The sequence below is a fragment of the Marmota flaviventris genome, chromosome 3 (assembly GCF_047511675.1).
Source record: "Marmota flaviventris isolate mMarFla1 chromosome 3, mMarFla1.hap1, whole genome shotgun sequence".
NCBI classification, from domain to species: Eukaryota; Metazoa; Chordata; class Mammalia; order Rodentia; family Sciuridae; genus Marmota; species Marmota flaviventris.
In genome coordinates this window covers 11,705,526-11,722,988 of record NC_092500.1, presented here as the reverse complement: position 1 = coordinate 11,722,988, position 17,463 = coordinate 11,705,526, and the positions used below count along the sequence as shown (strand labels likewise).

At 38.5% G+C, this 17,463-nt stretch overlaps 1 protein-coding gene across 20 annotated transcripts in view; it reads right to left on the bottom strand.

The window, feature by feature from the left end:
* Rbfox2 (RNA binding fox-1 homolog 2) overlaps positions 1–17,463 on the bottom strand; it is a 267,272-nt gene that overhangs the window by 194,575 nt on the left and 55,234 nt on the right. The window contains exon 1 of one of the 20 annotated variants that reach the window (XM_071609532.1): positions 3,007–3,036. The exons of the other annotated variants lie outside the window; for them this stretch is intronic. Coding sequence (XP_071465633.1) covers positions 3,007–3,033 — 27 coding nt within the window. The 5' untranslated portion in view covers positions 3,034–3,036. Of the gene's footprint in view, positions 1–3,006; positions 3,037–17,463 lie in introns of those variants that run through there. 20 annotated transcript variants of the gene reach the window in all.

Below are 17,463 nucleotides of genomic sequence, written 5' to 3'. Positions count from 1 at the left end.
TCCCATGATCACAAAAGCATATTTCTTGAGGTGACATCATCCTCAGTACACAGCAGGAGTGCTTTAAGTGCATTACCATATTTTGTCATACAAAATATTAAAAAGATGCATAATCAAGGGTAGAGAATGATATTAGTAATAACTTTTATTGCTATGTCAAGAAGCATTCTAAAGCAAAACCAGCTTCTTCCCCTACTTTAACTACAGGTGTGCAGTGTTAAAAAATATAATTACTTAATAGTTATTCCTTTTTTTAGTATAGGTAGTTTGTGGCTTAACAGGCCCAGGGCCTAGTTTGGCATGTCACAATTCCTTACCTAGTGAGGGATAGGGGGAAAGTGCAGTCCTCAGAATCACAGCAAACTGAAATTTGCCTCTAGCAACTTTTTAGCTCCATCACTATGGGAAGTTAATTCATCTCTCAGGCTCAAATTCTTCACCTTGTAAAAGAGAACACTACCTACTTTGTAGGGTTGTTGCAAGGATTGAGATAACACAGGCAAAGTGACTTTCACAGGGCCTATTCTTTAATGAGGTAGCCCTGCTAAAGAACAGTAATATCAATGAGAAACAATGCCTTACTTATATGTAAAACTTCACCACATACAAATCATAAGCAGATATGACAAGCACAGGATCACACACTTTGAGAAGATCACACAAATCACACAATTCTACTACAACTCTTTGAGACACACCCTCCTTACCCTGTACCACACTCACACACAGGTCATAGTTTTCTTTGAGTACAATCAAGTACTTGAGATAGCTGAGAGATGAGTAAGAGGCAAGGAGCCTAGAGAGATGGGATGGTACTGGAAACTTAAGCGGTGGCCCCTTCTGAACAAACAGAGCTCCCACAGAGATTTACCAATGAAGGCTGAAGGAGAGGCGAAGGGAAGGTACTAACTCATGGAGACACTGCAATGTGCTAGATAATTTAGAGACATTATGTTGTGATCTGGAACTTTTCTCCACTATCAAGTAGAGAGTGAGATACAGAGAAATTAACTGGACCAAGGCCAAACAGCCCGTAAATGGTAGAGTCAGAGCCACAATTGTAACTCTGTTCTTTCCTTTACATGGTACACAGTGGCTTAGTCCAGAAAAGCCTTTATCCCTAGGCCAAAGGGTAGGGGAGTTGAGTATATACTCATCTACATGCTAGTTAGATTGCTTCTCTCCAGCAATGGAAATAACTGAGAAAACTTATCCTTAACCTGTAGTTATCACCCAATTATTTCCAATGAGAGAAGAAAACAGTGGTTCTTATACTTTAATATAAAGACAGGTCACTGGTACCATGTTAAAAGGCAGATTCTGGGGCTGGGATTATGGCTCAGTGGCGGAGCACTCACCTGGCACCCGGGTTCGATCCTCAGCACCACATAAAAAAATAAAGGCATTGTATTGTGTCCATCTACACCTAAAAAATAAATATTAAAAAAAAAGGCATATTCTGATTCAGATTCACCTCAGAAGTCTGGGTGGCATCTCAGATTCTTGCATCTCCCAGGACATGATTAAGCTTCTGGGGCTTGGGCCATCTTCCAAACAGTTTATATGGTGCAATTTCCAATCCTAGCTGATCATCTGAATCATTTCAGAATCATTTAAAAATTATAGATTCCTGAGTCCCACTCTCCTGAATTCCGTGGTATCTGGAACTAATACAGACCTGGAACTACTGGACTACTTCCAGGCACCTTCTATCTCATAATTCTGCAATTTCAAGAGATTACAATTATTAGTCATAATCATCGTGTGCTCTGATTAAGAACACATCAACTGTCCAAACACTTTACATAATAGCTTACTTAATCCTCAACACTGTAAGGCCGATACTTATAGCACTATCATGCCCATTTTATCTTAAGAGGAAACCAATGCTCCAATGCACCAATGTTACTTGTCCAAGGTCAGCTAATGAGTGGCAGAACAGGGGGTTAAACCTGAACCACCTGATTCCAGAGAGTCAACAGGCACAAATAAATACAAATGGGTCACCTCAGAAGATGTCGCACTGGGAAGGCTACACTCTTATTCCTCAAATGCTACCATAATCAAAACATCACTGCTAAACTATATAACCCAAAAGCTCTTGATCTGAAAGTGAAACGCCCTCAAACCTAAACATATGACTTTAAATATCTTCCCTCGAGCATTTGAGCACAGGTTTGATTTTCTGACAATACCACAAAATCAGAAAAATCTAATTCAAAGACCTAGTGCCTGATCAAGTTAGGTATTCTTTAACTGAAAAGAAAATCAGTGTTAGGTATTGAAAATGTTTTCCCCATCACTCGAGTATCTCTGAAGCTGATTCCAAATGAGAGTTCTTTATGTTTTGCGCAATGGTTACATCACCAGAGCCAAGGTGACTATTTTGAAGGACAATACTCATTTGGATGCACAGGTTTAATTATTTTTTTAAAGTCAGCCTTTTAGTTATACCTAAAGAACATATTTGCCCTTCACTATTAATACAAACATACACATACTCGGTTTTCTTTGCTGCTACAAAAGCAGCTGTTTTTCTTTTCAATTTTCTTTTTATAAAAAGTGTTTTGCTTATATACATCCAACTATATGAAAATGAATAGCATAATCAGCCATTAATGAAGCATTTAACTGTATAAAATACCATAAAAGGCATCATACAAAGGCAACTATCCATCCAAAATATGCACAAAAATACCCTCACATACAAGGGATAAAGGCACGTACAAATACTACAGGGATATAAGTACAAGAAGATAGCACATTATTACATCTGATGTGTTCTTTTGTTAAATAAATACATCATTTTCAACAAAGAAAATAGTCTGCAAATTCAGAATGATTTACAGATTTTTTTTAAAAATCAGGCATTAATGCAGATCAGCACAATTTCATATAACCAACCTCTCTGCTTGAACTGGACTCCCCACACCTTACTGAAGCCACAGTTCCCCTGCACAAACTCCCACTCCGCCACCCCCCACACACACCCAACTCCCCACCAACCTCACAGGGGTTCCTGGGCTGGTCCATGGAATCTGATGACATCACTCTCTCTTCCTTCCTGGAATTCTAAACCCTGCTGCTCTCCCCTTGCACACAGCTACCATCTCCATGGCAACCTCACCTCCTCCTGCTTCCCTATTGGCTTCATGGAACAGGATACACAAAAAGGTTTTCCGTTCTCCCCTCACCGCTGCCCCCACACACACACACACAAAAAAAAAAAAAAAATGATGCTTTCAACAGGAACCTGGGCTAAATTTAGCTACTTGGGATTCAGAGTCCTATGACTAAGAAAACACAGAGAAATATCCTCCTTCCTATACTCCTCCGTTCCCTCAACCCTAACCCAAAGTGGCTGCTTCACCTCCTTCTCTTTGGCCCCCTACCCAAAAGGCAAGTGGCAATTGATGAGCCGTAAAAACAACTGGACTGCCTGCCCCACATATAAGCTTAGCACAGAGAAAATTCTCACTCACCTCCTCCCAACAGGAGAGAGAGGGAGATAGAGAGAGAAAGAAGGGAGAGGGGGAGAGAGAGAATACAAAAAGTATGCAAAAAACAGTTGGGCCATTTCACATGCTGAACTTCACTCAGCCTTCTCCCTCCATCCAGAGACAAGGAGCAGGAAAGCCACGCCTAGAGGCAAAACAGTCTCCCCTCTTAGAAGACCAAAATTCTCTTGCTATTTGCTTGATATGATTTCCTCCATTATAGGAATAAAAAAAAAAAAATGGAAAAGAAGCGAGGAAGAAAGAACATACACTTCTCTGACCAAACACACAAAACCCAGAACCACAAATTCTGGGTCCAATTTGCCATCCCAGCAAGTGACCTACTATGTAAACTGAAGCAAGTTCTCACATACCTCAACTAAAAAGTAGCTTCACAAAGGAATGATATGAGAATTAATGTAAAGCAGTTTAGGTCCCTAAGCCAAAGGGACTGAATAAATAGAGTAAATTGACATCATTATTAGTAAAATTCTTATGGATATAATAAGAAATTTAAGATCCCCATAGGAAGAATATGAACTTCTTGAAAATCACTCTTTTATAATTATAAATATATGGCACCACGGATTGAACCCAGGGGCGCTTAATCACTGAGCCATATCCCTAGCCCTTTTTATTTTGAGATAGGGGTCTAGCTAAATTGCTGAGGCTGGCTTTGAACTTGTGATCCTCTTGCCTCAGTCTCCCCAGCCATTAGAATTACAGTCATGTGCCACCATACCCAGCAAAATGTGCATAATTTCTTGAACCACAGACAGTTCCTACAAAGGTGTCCAGTTCTGGCAAAAACCAGCAATACTCACATCAAACACCAGCCAATTTGAACCACTACGCAATTTTGTAACTGGCCCTACTTTTTCTTTTATTAATCCAAACTCTAATTTTGAAACTACTATTAACTCTCCCTAAATGATGCCTCAATATGGCCAGGGCTTCATTTCCCAGTTCAGCTGCCCACTTCCCATTCTAAGGAAGTAATCCTTTCTCAGAATCATATTTGATTGTTGAACACTGAATCAACCCAGTGGCTATGACCTATATGACTCTGAAGGACAAAGGATCAATTGTGACCAAGTAGGAAAGGCTCCAAACAGGTCAGGGCCTTGTAGTAGGAAAGGGAATGGATAAAAATAAAGCACACCCAGGAAAATTGTACTTTCAGTTTGCAGGGGAAACACTCAGCTCCAAAGCACTAACTTCCAAAAAAAAATGACAAGAAAGGAAAATAATTTAGTATGATAAAAAACAGTCATCTGCCCCAGACAGAATGTAAACAATTTGAAGCGGTTAGCAAAGTCAAAATGCCCCATTAGTTAACAATGCAGGCATCTAGAATAAGCTGCACAAATGCCTTGGAAAACAGTGTCCTAAGGGACACAGTCTATGCTAATAAACAACTGAAATTCACATGCGGGATAGGGACAGAGTGTGATTAGCCCATCTCTCAGATATGTGCTTCCTGATTTCAATCCTTGTTGACTCCTAACAAGCCAGTCCTTGTTTGAAATCATTACTGTGGACACTACTGATCAGAAGACTCCACAGGCTATCTACAATGGTATTATTCTAAAGGACCTTATTCTTAACACTCAAAATAAGACGGTCACCTCATTTTATATGGGAAGACTGAAGCAGTCACCATTATAAAAACTACCAACAATGGTCTCTACTAAGTGGGCTGCTGTTTTAAAGTTTTGCTCATCAATCTTTCAGACATGCATTAAGTACACTTGTTTTGTGTCAAGAGATTTATATGAGTTGTTACTATTTCTCAAAAATAAAAATAGCAAGTTGTACATATTCTTATCTCCACTTTGAAAACAAAAAGAGTTCTACAGATATCAAGGTTATATTAACAAATCATCTAATTTTTTTTTAAGCCATGATTCTAAATCAGAACTCCAAGGTCTATGCAGTTTTCTATTTGGTCTCCCACATTATTCAGGGTTGGAAAGAAACAACCAGAAATCATTCTGAATCAATGATTCATCAAAAAAACCTAAGGTTGCTTGACAACAAGGTCAAAATCATACTTTTTATATATTACTAAAAGTATTAAATACTAAGCAGACACACAATACTTATAAATTCATTATTCTAATCCAATTATTCTAAACTTCTAGACAAACTAATGATTCTACTCAAGTCTTTTTAAATCACCTTGAGAAATTGCAAGCTGAAGCGAAACGACAAAACTTCAGACAACACACTAAGGAATTTAATTTTATAATACTTGAGATTAAAAAAAATCAGTCATAATGCCTTCATTGGTCCAATCATAATGTCATGATGCCTCTGCAGTCTCATCTATATTTTTTGTTAGTTGTTGTTGGGGGTTTTTTTGTTTGTTTTTGTTTTTTGTGCTGGGGATTGAGCTGGGGGTCTCACACATGCTCACCATAAGCTCTGCCACTGAGCCACATCTCTAGCTCCTCATTTGCTGGTTTTAATCCAGAAACCCTAATATAGTCAGGATCTATATATTAGATTTACGACTTCTACATTCTACATAAAGAACCAGAGCATTTCTCTAGGGGTTCAACTAAAATTAAATCAGCTGAGTAGAGGGACCATGATAAAGAGGACAAGGTCATATGTGATACCCAAGAGAACCGTTATTACCACTCTTTCCTATGCCCCCTGCAACGTAAACATATACCCTCGCTTTTACTGAGAAATTAAATTATTACTTCTTCTGGAAAAAAATTTAAAGCATGTGTCTACTAATGTCAAATATTATAAGTTTTTATTCTTTAGAAAATGGCTATTGTTTTTCAGAAAATAATACCCAATCATTCACACTTCCTTTCAATATTTAACCTACCTACCTGCTAGGTGACACAGTCTCTAAAGGTTAGCACTGAAGGACATACAAGCACAGCTATGTGTAATATGCATCACAGCAAAGATACAATGTAAAGAGAATAACCAAGAAGGATGGCTAACTCTACAAGGGGGCATGGAAAATGAACAAGGAATGACCAAGTAAATGAGGAAGGGAGGGGCATTCCAGGGGGAGAGAATGAAGATCTACAAAGGTAGGGTTATAAGAACACGGCAGACCTAAAGCATTTTTAAATACTTTACAAAGGCTAGGTTGCAAATTGAGAAACAACTGCTTGATCAGAAGGCAAGGCAACATCTTTTAGATTTTCTACCTCATCAGATTTAGTTTTCCTGAATTTGAGTTAAATTCCATAAAAGAATCAAAAACTTTTAAAACTATGTGGAAATTTCTCCTCTTTATAGTTTCCATGATAAGATAAAGGCTGAAATGAGGTATATTCTGAAAATGAAAGCTCAAGTGGTCAAAAAATGCTTAATGAAGATATTCCTAGAGAACGAAATCTAAATCTGCAGCCCTATGAGGTATAGTGAATCTTTTCTAATTATTCTCAGAGATTTAGTATAAAAGGCAATCAAGAGAGTTTATTCTCAATTATTTCTGTCCTGTGGCTGTTTAAAACTATAGGTATGTTGAAGTCAAGCACTGTGACACACACTTATAATCCCAGCTACTAAGGAGGCTGAGGCAGGAGGATAACAAGTTCAAGGCCAGTGTCAGCAACTTAGACCCTGTCTCAATAGTACAACACCCAAGGTTAAATCCCCTGTGGGTGGGTAGGTGGAGTCAAGTTAGTATTTGAATATTTGACAAGCAAATTCAGATTAATTTTTAAAAAGCACCTCTATCTCCACACAACACCCCAACACACACACACACACATATGTGCATACTCACATCCTACCAGCGTGACAAAGTAAATAAATGTATGGCGGGAGGGAGGGATCTATCAGTGTAGCAATTACAGAACAAAAGAATGTTTTAATGGGGCTAGGGATGTGGCTCAAGCGGTAGCACGCTCGCCTGGCATGCGTGTGGCCCAGGTTCTATCCTCAGCACCACATACAAACAAAGATGGTGTGTCTGCCGAAAACAAAAAAATAAATATTAAAAAAAAAAAAATTCTCTCTCTCTCTTAAAAAAAAAAAGAAAGAATGTTTTAAGAAAACTTTTTACTAAAGCAATTACATGTAGAAAAATGGGCAACAATCATAAGTTGATTGAGAATTCAATGAATTCTCATAAAGTGAGTCCTCCTAAACAATCAGCACCTAAGTCAAAAAACAGCATTGCCAGAACTCTAGAATCACAGCCTGCACCTTTGCAAGGTCACTCCCACCTGCCTGCACCAATTACTTCCACAAACGCACTCTGCCTGCTTTTCAACTTTGTATGAAAAGAATCACATATTAAGTATTCTCTCTTTTTTTAAAAAAATAAAGGTTTGGGTTTTTTTCTAAGTTGTTGATAGACTTTATTTATTTATACGTGGTACTGAGAATCAAACCCAGTGCCTCCCACATGCCAGGCAAGTGCGCTACCGCTGAGTCACAGCCTCAGCCCTTAGGTATTCTCTTGTACTAGCTTTTTTCACACCACATTATTCTTGTGAAACTGATTCATTTATTGAGTGTATTATATTTTGTATATTATCTTGATTTATTGAAAGACATCTCAGAAATGCTGGAAGACATATTTCTAGCTTAGTGCTGTTACAAAAAACGCTGCTATATACATTCTTAATAGCAACTTTTGGGGGACACGTACACAATTCTGTTGGGTATGCCTATGAGTGGAACTGCTAGTTACATAGTACACTTCTGGTGAGCTTTGGTAGGTACTACCAGTTTTCCAAAGTTGTACCAATTTACATTCCCCCACACCAACTCCAGCACCGTATGAGGATTATGACTGCTGAACACTCTGGTCAGCGCTCAGTAATGACTGCCTTTTTCATTTTAGTCATTCTGGAGATAGCATAATATTTCACTGTAGTCACTTGCATTACTCTGATGATTAATGATGGCAAGCAATTTTTGGGCACCTGGACATCACTTTTTGTGAAGGTCCTGTTCAGGTATTTTGTCCATTTTGCTACTGGGTTGTTCAAAATTTTGATTTATAGGATTTCTTTTATATACTGATTTGTAGGAGTTATATATGCTGAATACCAGCCAGATTTGAATATTGTAATTATATTCTGCTGCTCTGTGGTTTGTCTTTTTACATTCTTGATAATATCTCTTAATAGACAAATTTGATGTTGTCATTTTACTATTTTTTCCTTTATAGTTAGTGGCTGTGTCCTGTTCAAGTAAAGAATATCATGAATATATTTTCCTATGTTTTCTTAGAGAAACGTTAACAATGGAGCACTTTAATGTATATTTTTATTTTTAAGATTCTCAGGCACATTGTAAACTTCCCAAACAGGTTAAACAGCTCAATCTGTGAATAAGCAAGATTATACTAAATTAAATTAACTACACTCATACCAAGTACCTGTTATATGCCAGGACTGTGTCAGGTGACACAACAGATGATGGCTGAGATGCTCCCTAACCTAAGAAAACATTAGCTGCTATGGTTTGGATAAGGTTTGAGTGTGTCCCCCAGGGATTCATGTATTGGAGGCCTGGTCTTCAGTGTAGCAGTGCTGAGGACATTGCAGAAGGTCACTAGGGGTGTACCTGTGGAGGGGATAAAGATAGTTCTCATGAGACCCTGAGATGGTTCCCTCAAGGGTAAGCTGGTATAAGAGTGAGCTTAACCTCTGAATCACTCTCTGGCATTGTCTAGATGGGATCTTTCTTTCACATGCATTCCCACCAGTGTAGTGCCATCCACCATGAAGTGTTGCAGCCAAGGAGGTCCTTGCCAGAGCCAGCACTATGCTGTTTGGACTTTCAGCCTCCATAAAAATGAAATCAATAAACCTCCAGCCTCAGGTATTTCATTATAGGAGTGAAAAGCAAACTAATACATTAACCTTTGCTGATAGCATGACACTCAAATATTCGTTATGTTGAGTATTTAAATAAAACTAAAGATTTTGACATCAGAGCCCCCAAATAATATATAATCCTCCACCATTCTCCGATCCAAGTAAATTTCTACTTCACCAAAAAACACCAGGGCAAAGACATTACTGGTATTGTCTTCAATATGCACATCTAAAAACCATAACACTTAGCACTTTTAAGAATACAAGAAAGATCTTAAAAAAAGAGTTGTCACAAATCCATTATTTTCTAGTCCAACTACCTAAAAGAAATTCAAAAATTGTGCAATTTTGCCCAATAAAAAAATCTGGGTCATTCAAGCTAGAAAAGAGAAGGAAAGGAAAACTTGTATATGTATACACATATGTTTTCATATGCCCCACACAAAACACATTTTTTTCCTAAATGTTCTCCCACTTTCTTGTCCATAATTGCTTACCCTTTTCTTCCTGGTCTTAGGGAGAAAGGTCCGTTTTTTTAAAAAAGTCAAGCTTAAGAAAAGGTCCCAGTAAATTAAGGAAATCAAATATACATATGACCCCTTTTTAAAAAAGATAAATTTAGGAAAGGGCAATTAAAGATGAAAAGTTGAAAGCGGCCAAAGGAAAGAATAATCATTAAACCAATTTAGATAATCAGAGAATGTTTAAAGCAGCATTGAGTTTTCTTTATTTTCTTATTTTATAATAAGCCTCAAAACAGAATTGTGTTCCTCTTCTAAAAAAGCACAACAGGGGGAAAAACAAGTCCCACACTGTGCCATAAAGAGATTAGAATGAAATTGCAAAGACCCAATGAACCCAAACCCCTGGGATGGTACAGTGTCTGCAATCATCAGCTAGATTCAGAACAATGAAATTAAGCATACCCCCAGTGTAACTGGCATCTAAACCAAAATAGAAAATCAAGTGTATACATAAACTACATCCCTGGTAGAATCTAGAAGGCTCCAAAGAACTATTCATAGTGTGTGTAGTTGAGCGTCAGCACAAAACCTCTTTTAAGTGGTGAGTAGTATCTAAGATGTACTTGAGTCATTAGGAAGACAGCCAAATTCAAGCCCACATGAGAACACACACAGCAGGCATGCTCTCTTGGCAACACTGCTGCCTTGGATCTGGGTGCAAAACCCCTTACTAACTCCATAGGGTTCAAAGTCACTGTCAAACTCACCCTTCAGCAGATGACACAGCCAGATAGATCCAGTGATACTCAGTTTACTATGTACATAAGCCATCCGTGCACAATATCCTGAATCAGTCAGTCAGTAGGGGTGCCAGGATTTTTTAAAATTAAAAATAGTGGCTTGGTTTTCCAAGTCTGCTTCACTCTCACATTCCCAATACCTACTTCCAGCCAACGCAGGGGTGAGAGGGGGGCTTTCCTAAATATTCAGCATCTGTATTTATTTGGACATCCCTTCCTCCTTCTCCACTGCTATCCCAGAAGAAATGTGTGTGTGTGCCTGCGTGTATGTGTATGCGCGCGCACACTCCCATACGTGTGCATGCATGTGTATGTATAAATACACGTTTAAAATGCTTTCAGGTTTCCTGAAAATAAAGGAGAAGAGATTAGAGAAGAAAGGAGGCTACTAGGGGAGGTGAACCAGGAAAAAAAAAAAAAAGGCAATTCACGAAAGGAAGGACAAAGAGAATACTAGAGAGTTACTCCTGAGCTCCAGCAACCAGAGCTGTTTCTCATTAGGTGAGTTGACTGCAGAGCTGCACAGGAAGTGCTCAGGGGCCTCTTGGTCAGTCCCAGCCAACATACTGAAAACCTCTGTACTTAACAGACCCATCTGGACTCAGTTAGGACCAGGCTCCTAGGAGGCCTTTCTGAAAAAGAGAGAGTAAGAGAGACTTTAAAACTACAAAACTCAGTTTTCCTGCCTGCAACTTTCTCATGCCTTCTCCTCAAGTCACCCTTTAGAGTATATTTCTTCATCTCTCCTCCTAGGATCACCACAATCAAAAGAGTCACATAAGAACACAAAGTGTGCTGACAGCTAAGCATCCTCACTGGACCCAGGAACCCCCTCCATTCATGCAACTAAAATCCCTTTTTTCACAATTAGGGGGTTTTTTTAGATGCTATTTTTAGAAATTCAAAGTGGCCTACTTTTTTTTACAAGGATTTAAAGTAAGCATATCCTTTATGAAACTCTTTTGTTTTGTCCTGTCTTCCAAATTATGCAAAAAGTAGAAAGAAAGAAACTGGCGCAGTTCTAACATTCAAAGGAAAAATATTTTTCCACTCAGAGTCCTGAGTTAAACTGCCAACATTTGTTTCTGCAGGAAATCAATTTCTACTGATGCTTTCTATTAAAAATTAGACTTCCTGGGTTGGGGTGTGGCTGAGTGGTAGAGCACATGCGGGGCACTGGGTTCGATCCTCAGCACCATGTAACATATTTAAATAAACATATAAATATGTTTATTTATAAATAAATAAACATATTGTGTCCATCTACAATTAAAATTTTTTTTTTTTTAAATTAGACTTGCTGGGAGTTTCAAATGCCTGAGATTTAAGAGTCAGGAGACCTGATAATAGGCCATAAACAAGCTATTATCTAACCTACCTGGGTCTCTATGTTGGCAGATTCTTTGGCCATAAGCAAGCTATTATCTAACCTACCTGGGTCTCTATGTTGGCAGATTCTTTCCAGCACCTAACCCTCAGGTTCCACATACTTAACAAAATACAAGATTATACACAACACCAGGCTCCACCCTCACCCAACAATCATCATTTTTAAGCAACTTCTTTTTGTTCCCAAAGACTGTAGAGAAAGAAATTGGGGGAGGAGGGTTTGATGGACAGAGCCTGCCAGTTAGTAAAGCTCTTCTATAGGCCACAGTCCCTGTCCTCATATTGCTTAGAGAGACCAATAGCCAAGGCAGGCAGATAACATGCTTAAGAAAAGTGCCAGGTTTAGCCATCTGGATCCAGCAACCTGATCAGAGAAGAGAGCACCAAGATCAGGAAAATTAAATTCACAAGCTACTGAAATATAACTCTGCTTTTTGTGATCTGTCTAAAAGCTTCTTATTGCAATTGATTCAATATTTATTGACTATCAAGAAAGCCAGATTCTGTGAGAAATACCAAAAAGGATAAGAAACTTCCCTATCTTTGGGAAATTATAATCTACAGGAGAGACAGAGATACAAAGGTGATCTTAGTTTGAGGCTTGATACTGATGAATAAAGTCGGCCCCCATCCAGAGGTTCTGCACATGCCATCAATCAACCACAGAATGGAAATATATGAGGGAAAAAAAATTGCATCTGTGTATGAACACGTACAAATTTTTCTCTTCTTGTTCTTCAAGCAATACAGTATGACAACTGTTTACGCAGCACTTACAATTGTGAGGTATAATAAGTGATCTAAAGATTTAACATGTGGGAGGATGTGCAGACTTTATAACACTATGCCGCTTCACACAAGGAATTTGGGTATCCGTGGAGTCTGGTATCCACAGGGGGTCCTGAAACCAATCCTCCTTAGATGCCAAGAGACAACTTGTTGTGATGGAATTATATAGTCTCATGGGGTCCCATGGCTGACACCTCCCCCACAAGCCTTCCTAGAGGGTCGACACCTGTTTAGAGTGCTTGCTCTTACTTTCTTCCCTCTACTATTATATCTTCAACTATTAAGGAGGGTTTAATAAATCTGAGAATTCTGTTCCACCATGGAATTCAAAGGCTGGCATTATAAACTAAAATTATCATAGGGGTCAATAAATGTTAAATAAATAGCTCCTATACATAGAAAGAGGTACAGACCTATATAAATCACCCTAGGGCAGCAGGAAAAGCAGAGTAGAGCACTCAGACTCTCTGTCTCAACAGGGCACCTACAGTTACACCACAGCAGCCAGGAACCAATCTCAACCTTCAGGTTGTAGGCATTAAGACAAGTCAAGCAAGTGAAAGATTTAAAATTAGGACTGTCATTTCCTCCCTACACTGGCAAGCCTTCAACAAAGTCTCAGTAAAGTGAGAATCTGTGAGGTGAGGTTCCAGAAACAACAGGGTCTCTCCTGGTGGAACGCAGAGAGCAGAGCTATAGGGTACACATATGAAGGGTCTAGTGCACTCCTGAAATGTTACTACACTTGGAATTAGGTCCTGAGAACTTGGCAGTTTGGCAGACTACCAAACCAGCTCTGAACAGAACTGGGCTGGTCAGGATTCTTCCTGGCAATCAGCAGGAGAAGGGGCCAATCAAAGCTTTTGGCCCTGCCAAGGAACTGCAGGCTTTTCCTTAAAGGAAAAACACCTCAAGGTGCATGCTCTTGGGGTATGCCTGTGGGAGGAGAGGGAAGGAGATTTTTAACTTTTCTGAACCTTCAGTTAACTTTATTTCTATCAATTCCTCCTCCCATATTTGTTCTCCTCTACAACAGTACCAGCATTGCCACTGAGGGTAATGAAATGTAAGTTAAGGTTCTGTAAAAAGGCAGTCATGATCCAAACACTGCACCAGACCAAGGGAGGCAGAGCACCCCAACACACACTTCACTGCAACAGCAGAAGGGCAAAGTTCTCCCCAAGACTCTTCCCCGTTCCTCACCTCCTCCCTCCTGTTCCCCTTCTCTGACCCTCGCCCCCAGCCATTCCATGCCCCAGCGCCCAAGCAATGAAGTGAACTACATGCTGACACAAGTATCACCAAAGGTGGGCCGGAGCAGGGTAGGCAGGCTCAACAAACTGATTGTGAAGACCAAACTTTTCTAAGTTTCCTATCCATCAGGGAACGGTACTTCTGTAAAATGCAATCAAATGAATTACTAGAAAAGTGAAATTTCTTAAAAAAATCAAAGACATACAAAAGACAAGCTCAAACTTCTCGTTTGAGCTTCCACACTCATAAAGTCACTGTGAGATTATTATGGAAGTTTGTGAGTACTTTCAATTTCTGTATCTATTTTGTGTGAATTGGTAATAAACAGTGAGTGGAATAATGCCAATCCACAAATGACACTTTAATTAGCACAGGTGCAATGAAAAGGAAACAAGTGGGGACATCACACAATCCCAGGTGCGAGCCTGGCTCAGTCACTCCCTAGTCACATACCCTGGAGCATACTGTTTAATTTCTCTGAATCCCAATTTCCGAATTTATGAACAGGAATGTAATATCACCAAATACTCTGCATGATTATAAAAGGATTAGGAAAATATAAAGGCAAGAAGCCCAGAATAGTGCCTGATTTAGACTAAGAAGCCAATAAAATAATAATTATCGTCGTCAAGAATTTCCTGTGATCATCCTGCATTAATCCAAAGGCAATTCCAATTGCAGCAACTCCTAATTTAGGAAGCCTGAATTTTCATAGCTAATTGTAACTAGCAAAGTCTAGATTTACAATCTTTGGCTGTCTTTTGTATCTTTTCCTTCTGTTCCAAGAACCAAACTTCCTTGCTCACTAAAAATGAATTTCTGTTTGATTTCTATTTAATCCAAGATATACTCCATCATTAATTCTGATATCATTTCTGATTTTATAAAGTATTGCTATTTCACTAAATACTGAGTAAACACAAGAATATTAATAAATTATGTGAAGAATATAAAAAATATCAAAACTATACATCATTAGAATTCTATAGATTTTTCTCTTCCCTTCACATCCCTTCACATGCTGCCAAGCCCTCCTTCACTGCTATCCCTAATGATGTGACTCTAAGTCTAATTACTCTGCCATTTCATGACACACAGTATCCCAATAAGTCACATCACCTAAGGCCACCTCTTAACTGTCGAAGGCAGAGGTTAACAACATGGTTGTAACATTCTTTACAGGTCTCTGTGGACTGAATCCAGGTTCAACACTTCCCACACACTCCATGTTAAACCCCCTCTCCTCTCATGCTCCCTGCCTTTTCATGTGGAACAATCCTCGCAGCCACTCCCCACCCTTGAATTTGGCATACTAAATCCTTCCATCAAAGACTGTAACCACCATCACTACCATCCCTTTTTTTTCCCCTTGTTTCTACCTTCCTTTCCCCAACAATTGCCCTCGTAACAGGGGAATGGCAATTCTGCCTGATCCTCCAAAATCCCTACCTCCCTACAGTCAAGACTCCTCTCTCAAAAACATTTCCCTTAGGGAATGACAACATAAAGGCTACATGGAAAGTCCCAAAGAATTCAATCCAACATTTTTATATACTAAAAGAGCTATATTTATAATTTAAAATTAAAAACATAATGAGAAAAATATTTGCAAAAGCATTTGCAAAAACCTGAAAGGGGGTTGGTAACAAGAATATATTTTTTAAACTTTGAAAACAAACAGTGCAAAAAGGAAAAACCCATTTTTTAAAATGAGGACTAGGGTGGAGCTCTTGGCTAGCATGCATGAGGCCCTGGGCTCAACCCCCTGTTCCCCTCCCACCTACCCCCGCACACACACACACATACAGCAGCAAAAGATTTAAACAGAACCATGTCAAAGATATATGAATGACAAATATGCAAATAAAAAGACGTTCCATATCATTAGTATTTAGGGGAATACAAATTAACACCACAACAATACTTACCACGACTACATACCTACTACAATGATTCTAACTTTTTTTTTAATCTAACAATACCAGATAGTAGAAAGAATATGGTCACATCTGTTGCTGATGAGAATTCGAAATGGCATAACCACTATGGGAAGCAGTTTGGGAATTTCTCATATAGTTGAGCAAACACTTAAACATAAGATTCAGCAATCCCACCCCTAGTATTTACCCAAGAGAAATGAAAATATTAGTCTACACAAAAGCCTACACACAAATGTTTATGCAGCTTTATTAATAAAGGTCAAAAGCTTGAAACAGTCCAAATGTTCGTCAACTGGTAAATGGGTAAATTGTGATACATGAATAAATAACTACTCAACATCCTCAGCACAACATAAAAATATATGAATAAAATAAGGGTATTGTGTCCAACTACAACTAAAAAATAAATGTTAAAAAATAAATAAATAACTACTCAACAATAAAAAAGGAATTAATTCTAGTAGTATACTATACAAAAGAGCACAGATGAATCTCAAAAGAACTATACTATATGATCAAGCCAGATTCAAAAAACTATATAGAATAGGATTCCACACATATAAAATTTTAGAAATGGCAAAACCATAGAAACAAAAGTCAAATCAGCAATGGTAGGGATGGAAAGAGGAAACTGACTTCAAAGAGACCAAGGGAGGGCTGGGGATGTGGCTCAAGTCTTAGCGTGCTCGCCTGGCATGTGTGCGGCCCAGGTTCGATTCCTCAGCACCACATACAAACAAAGATGTTGTGTCTGCCGAAAACTGAAAAATAAATATTGAAATTCTCTCTCTTAAAAAAAAAAAAAAAAAACTTGCAGCTGAGTGGCACCTGATCCCCCAACCTAAAGGGTCAGCTGCAAGTTTCTTTAAAAAAAAAAAAAAAGAGACCAAGGGAACTTTTTGTGGTATTGTAAATATATATATATATATATATATATATATATATATATATATATATATATATATATATATATATATATATTTTTTTTTTTTTTTTTTTTTTTTTGGTGATAGCAATGGTTATGTATCTGTATTATGTTTGTCAAAATTCATAAAAATGTAACCTTAAAAGGATGAATTTCATTGCATGTAAATTGTACCTGAATAAACGGATTTTACTTATATATACACATATTTGCATATTTACATACATACACATATTCTTGTTTCCATATGTATAGATTTGCATGCTTATATGTATGTATGTGTATGTATATGTATATATCCTCCAAAAACAGTTTTAGCCCCTCCGTCCCCTTCCATCATAGAGTAGTACACCAACTAGCTTAAGATACACATAAGTGGGAAACTGAGAAATCTTAAGGATGCCCAGGCCAGCAGATCCAGAAGCCAAGATACGGGTGTAGGGAGAATTGGGGAGGCTAGGTATAAAGCTGGGAAGCCATAGGGAGACTGAGAGCCCACATGGAGAAATGGACCAAAAGGTCCACTGACTGAGGATTCCAGGCTATGAAGAATGGGGCACAGAGGTAGAGGAGACAGTCACTGTGATTAGAAAAC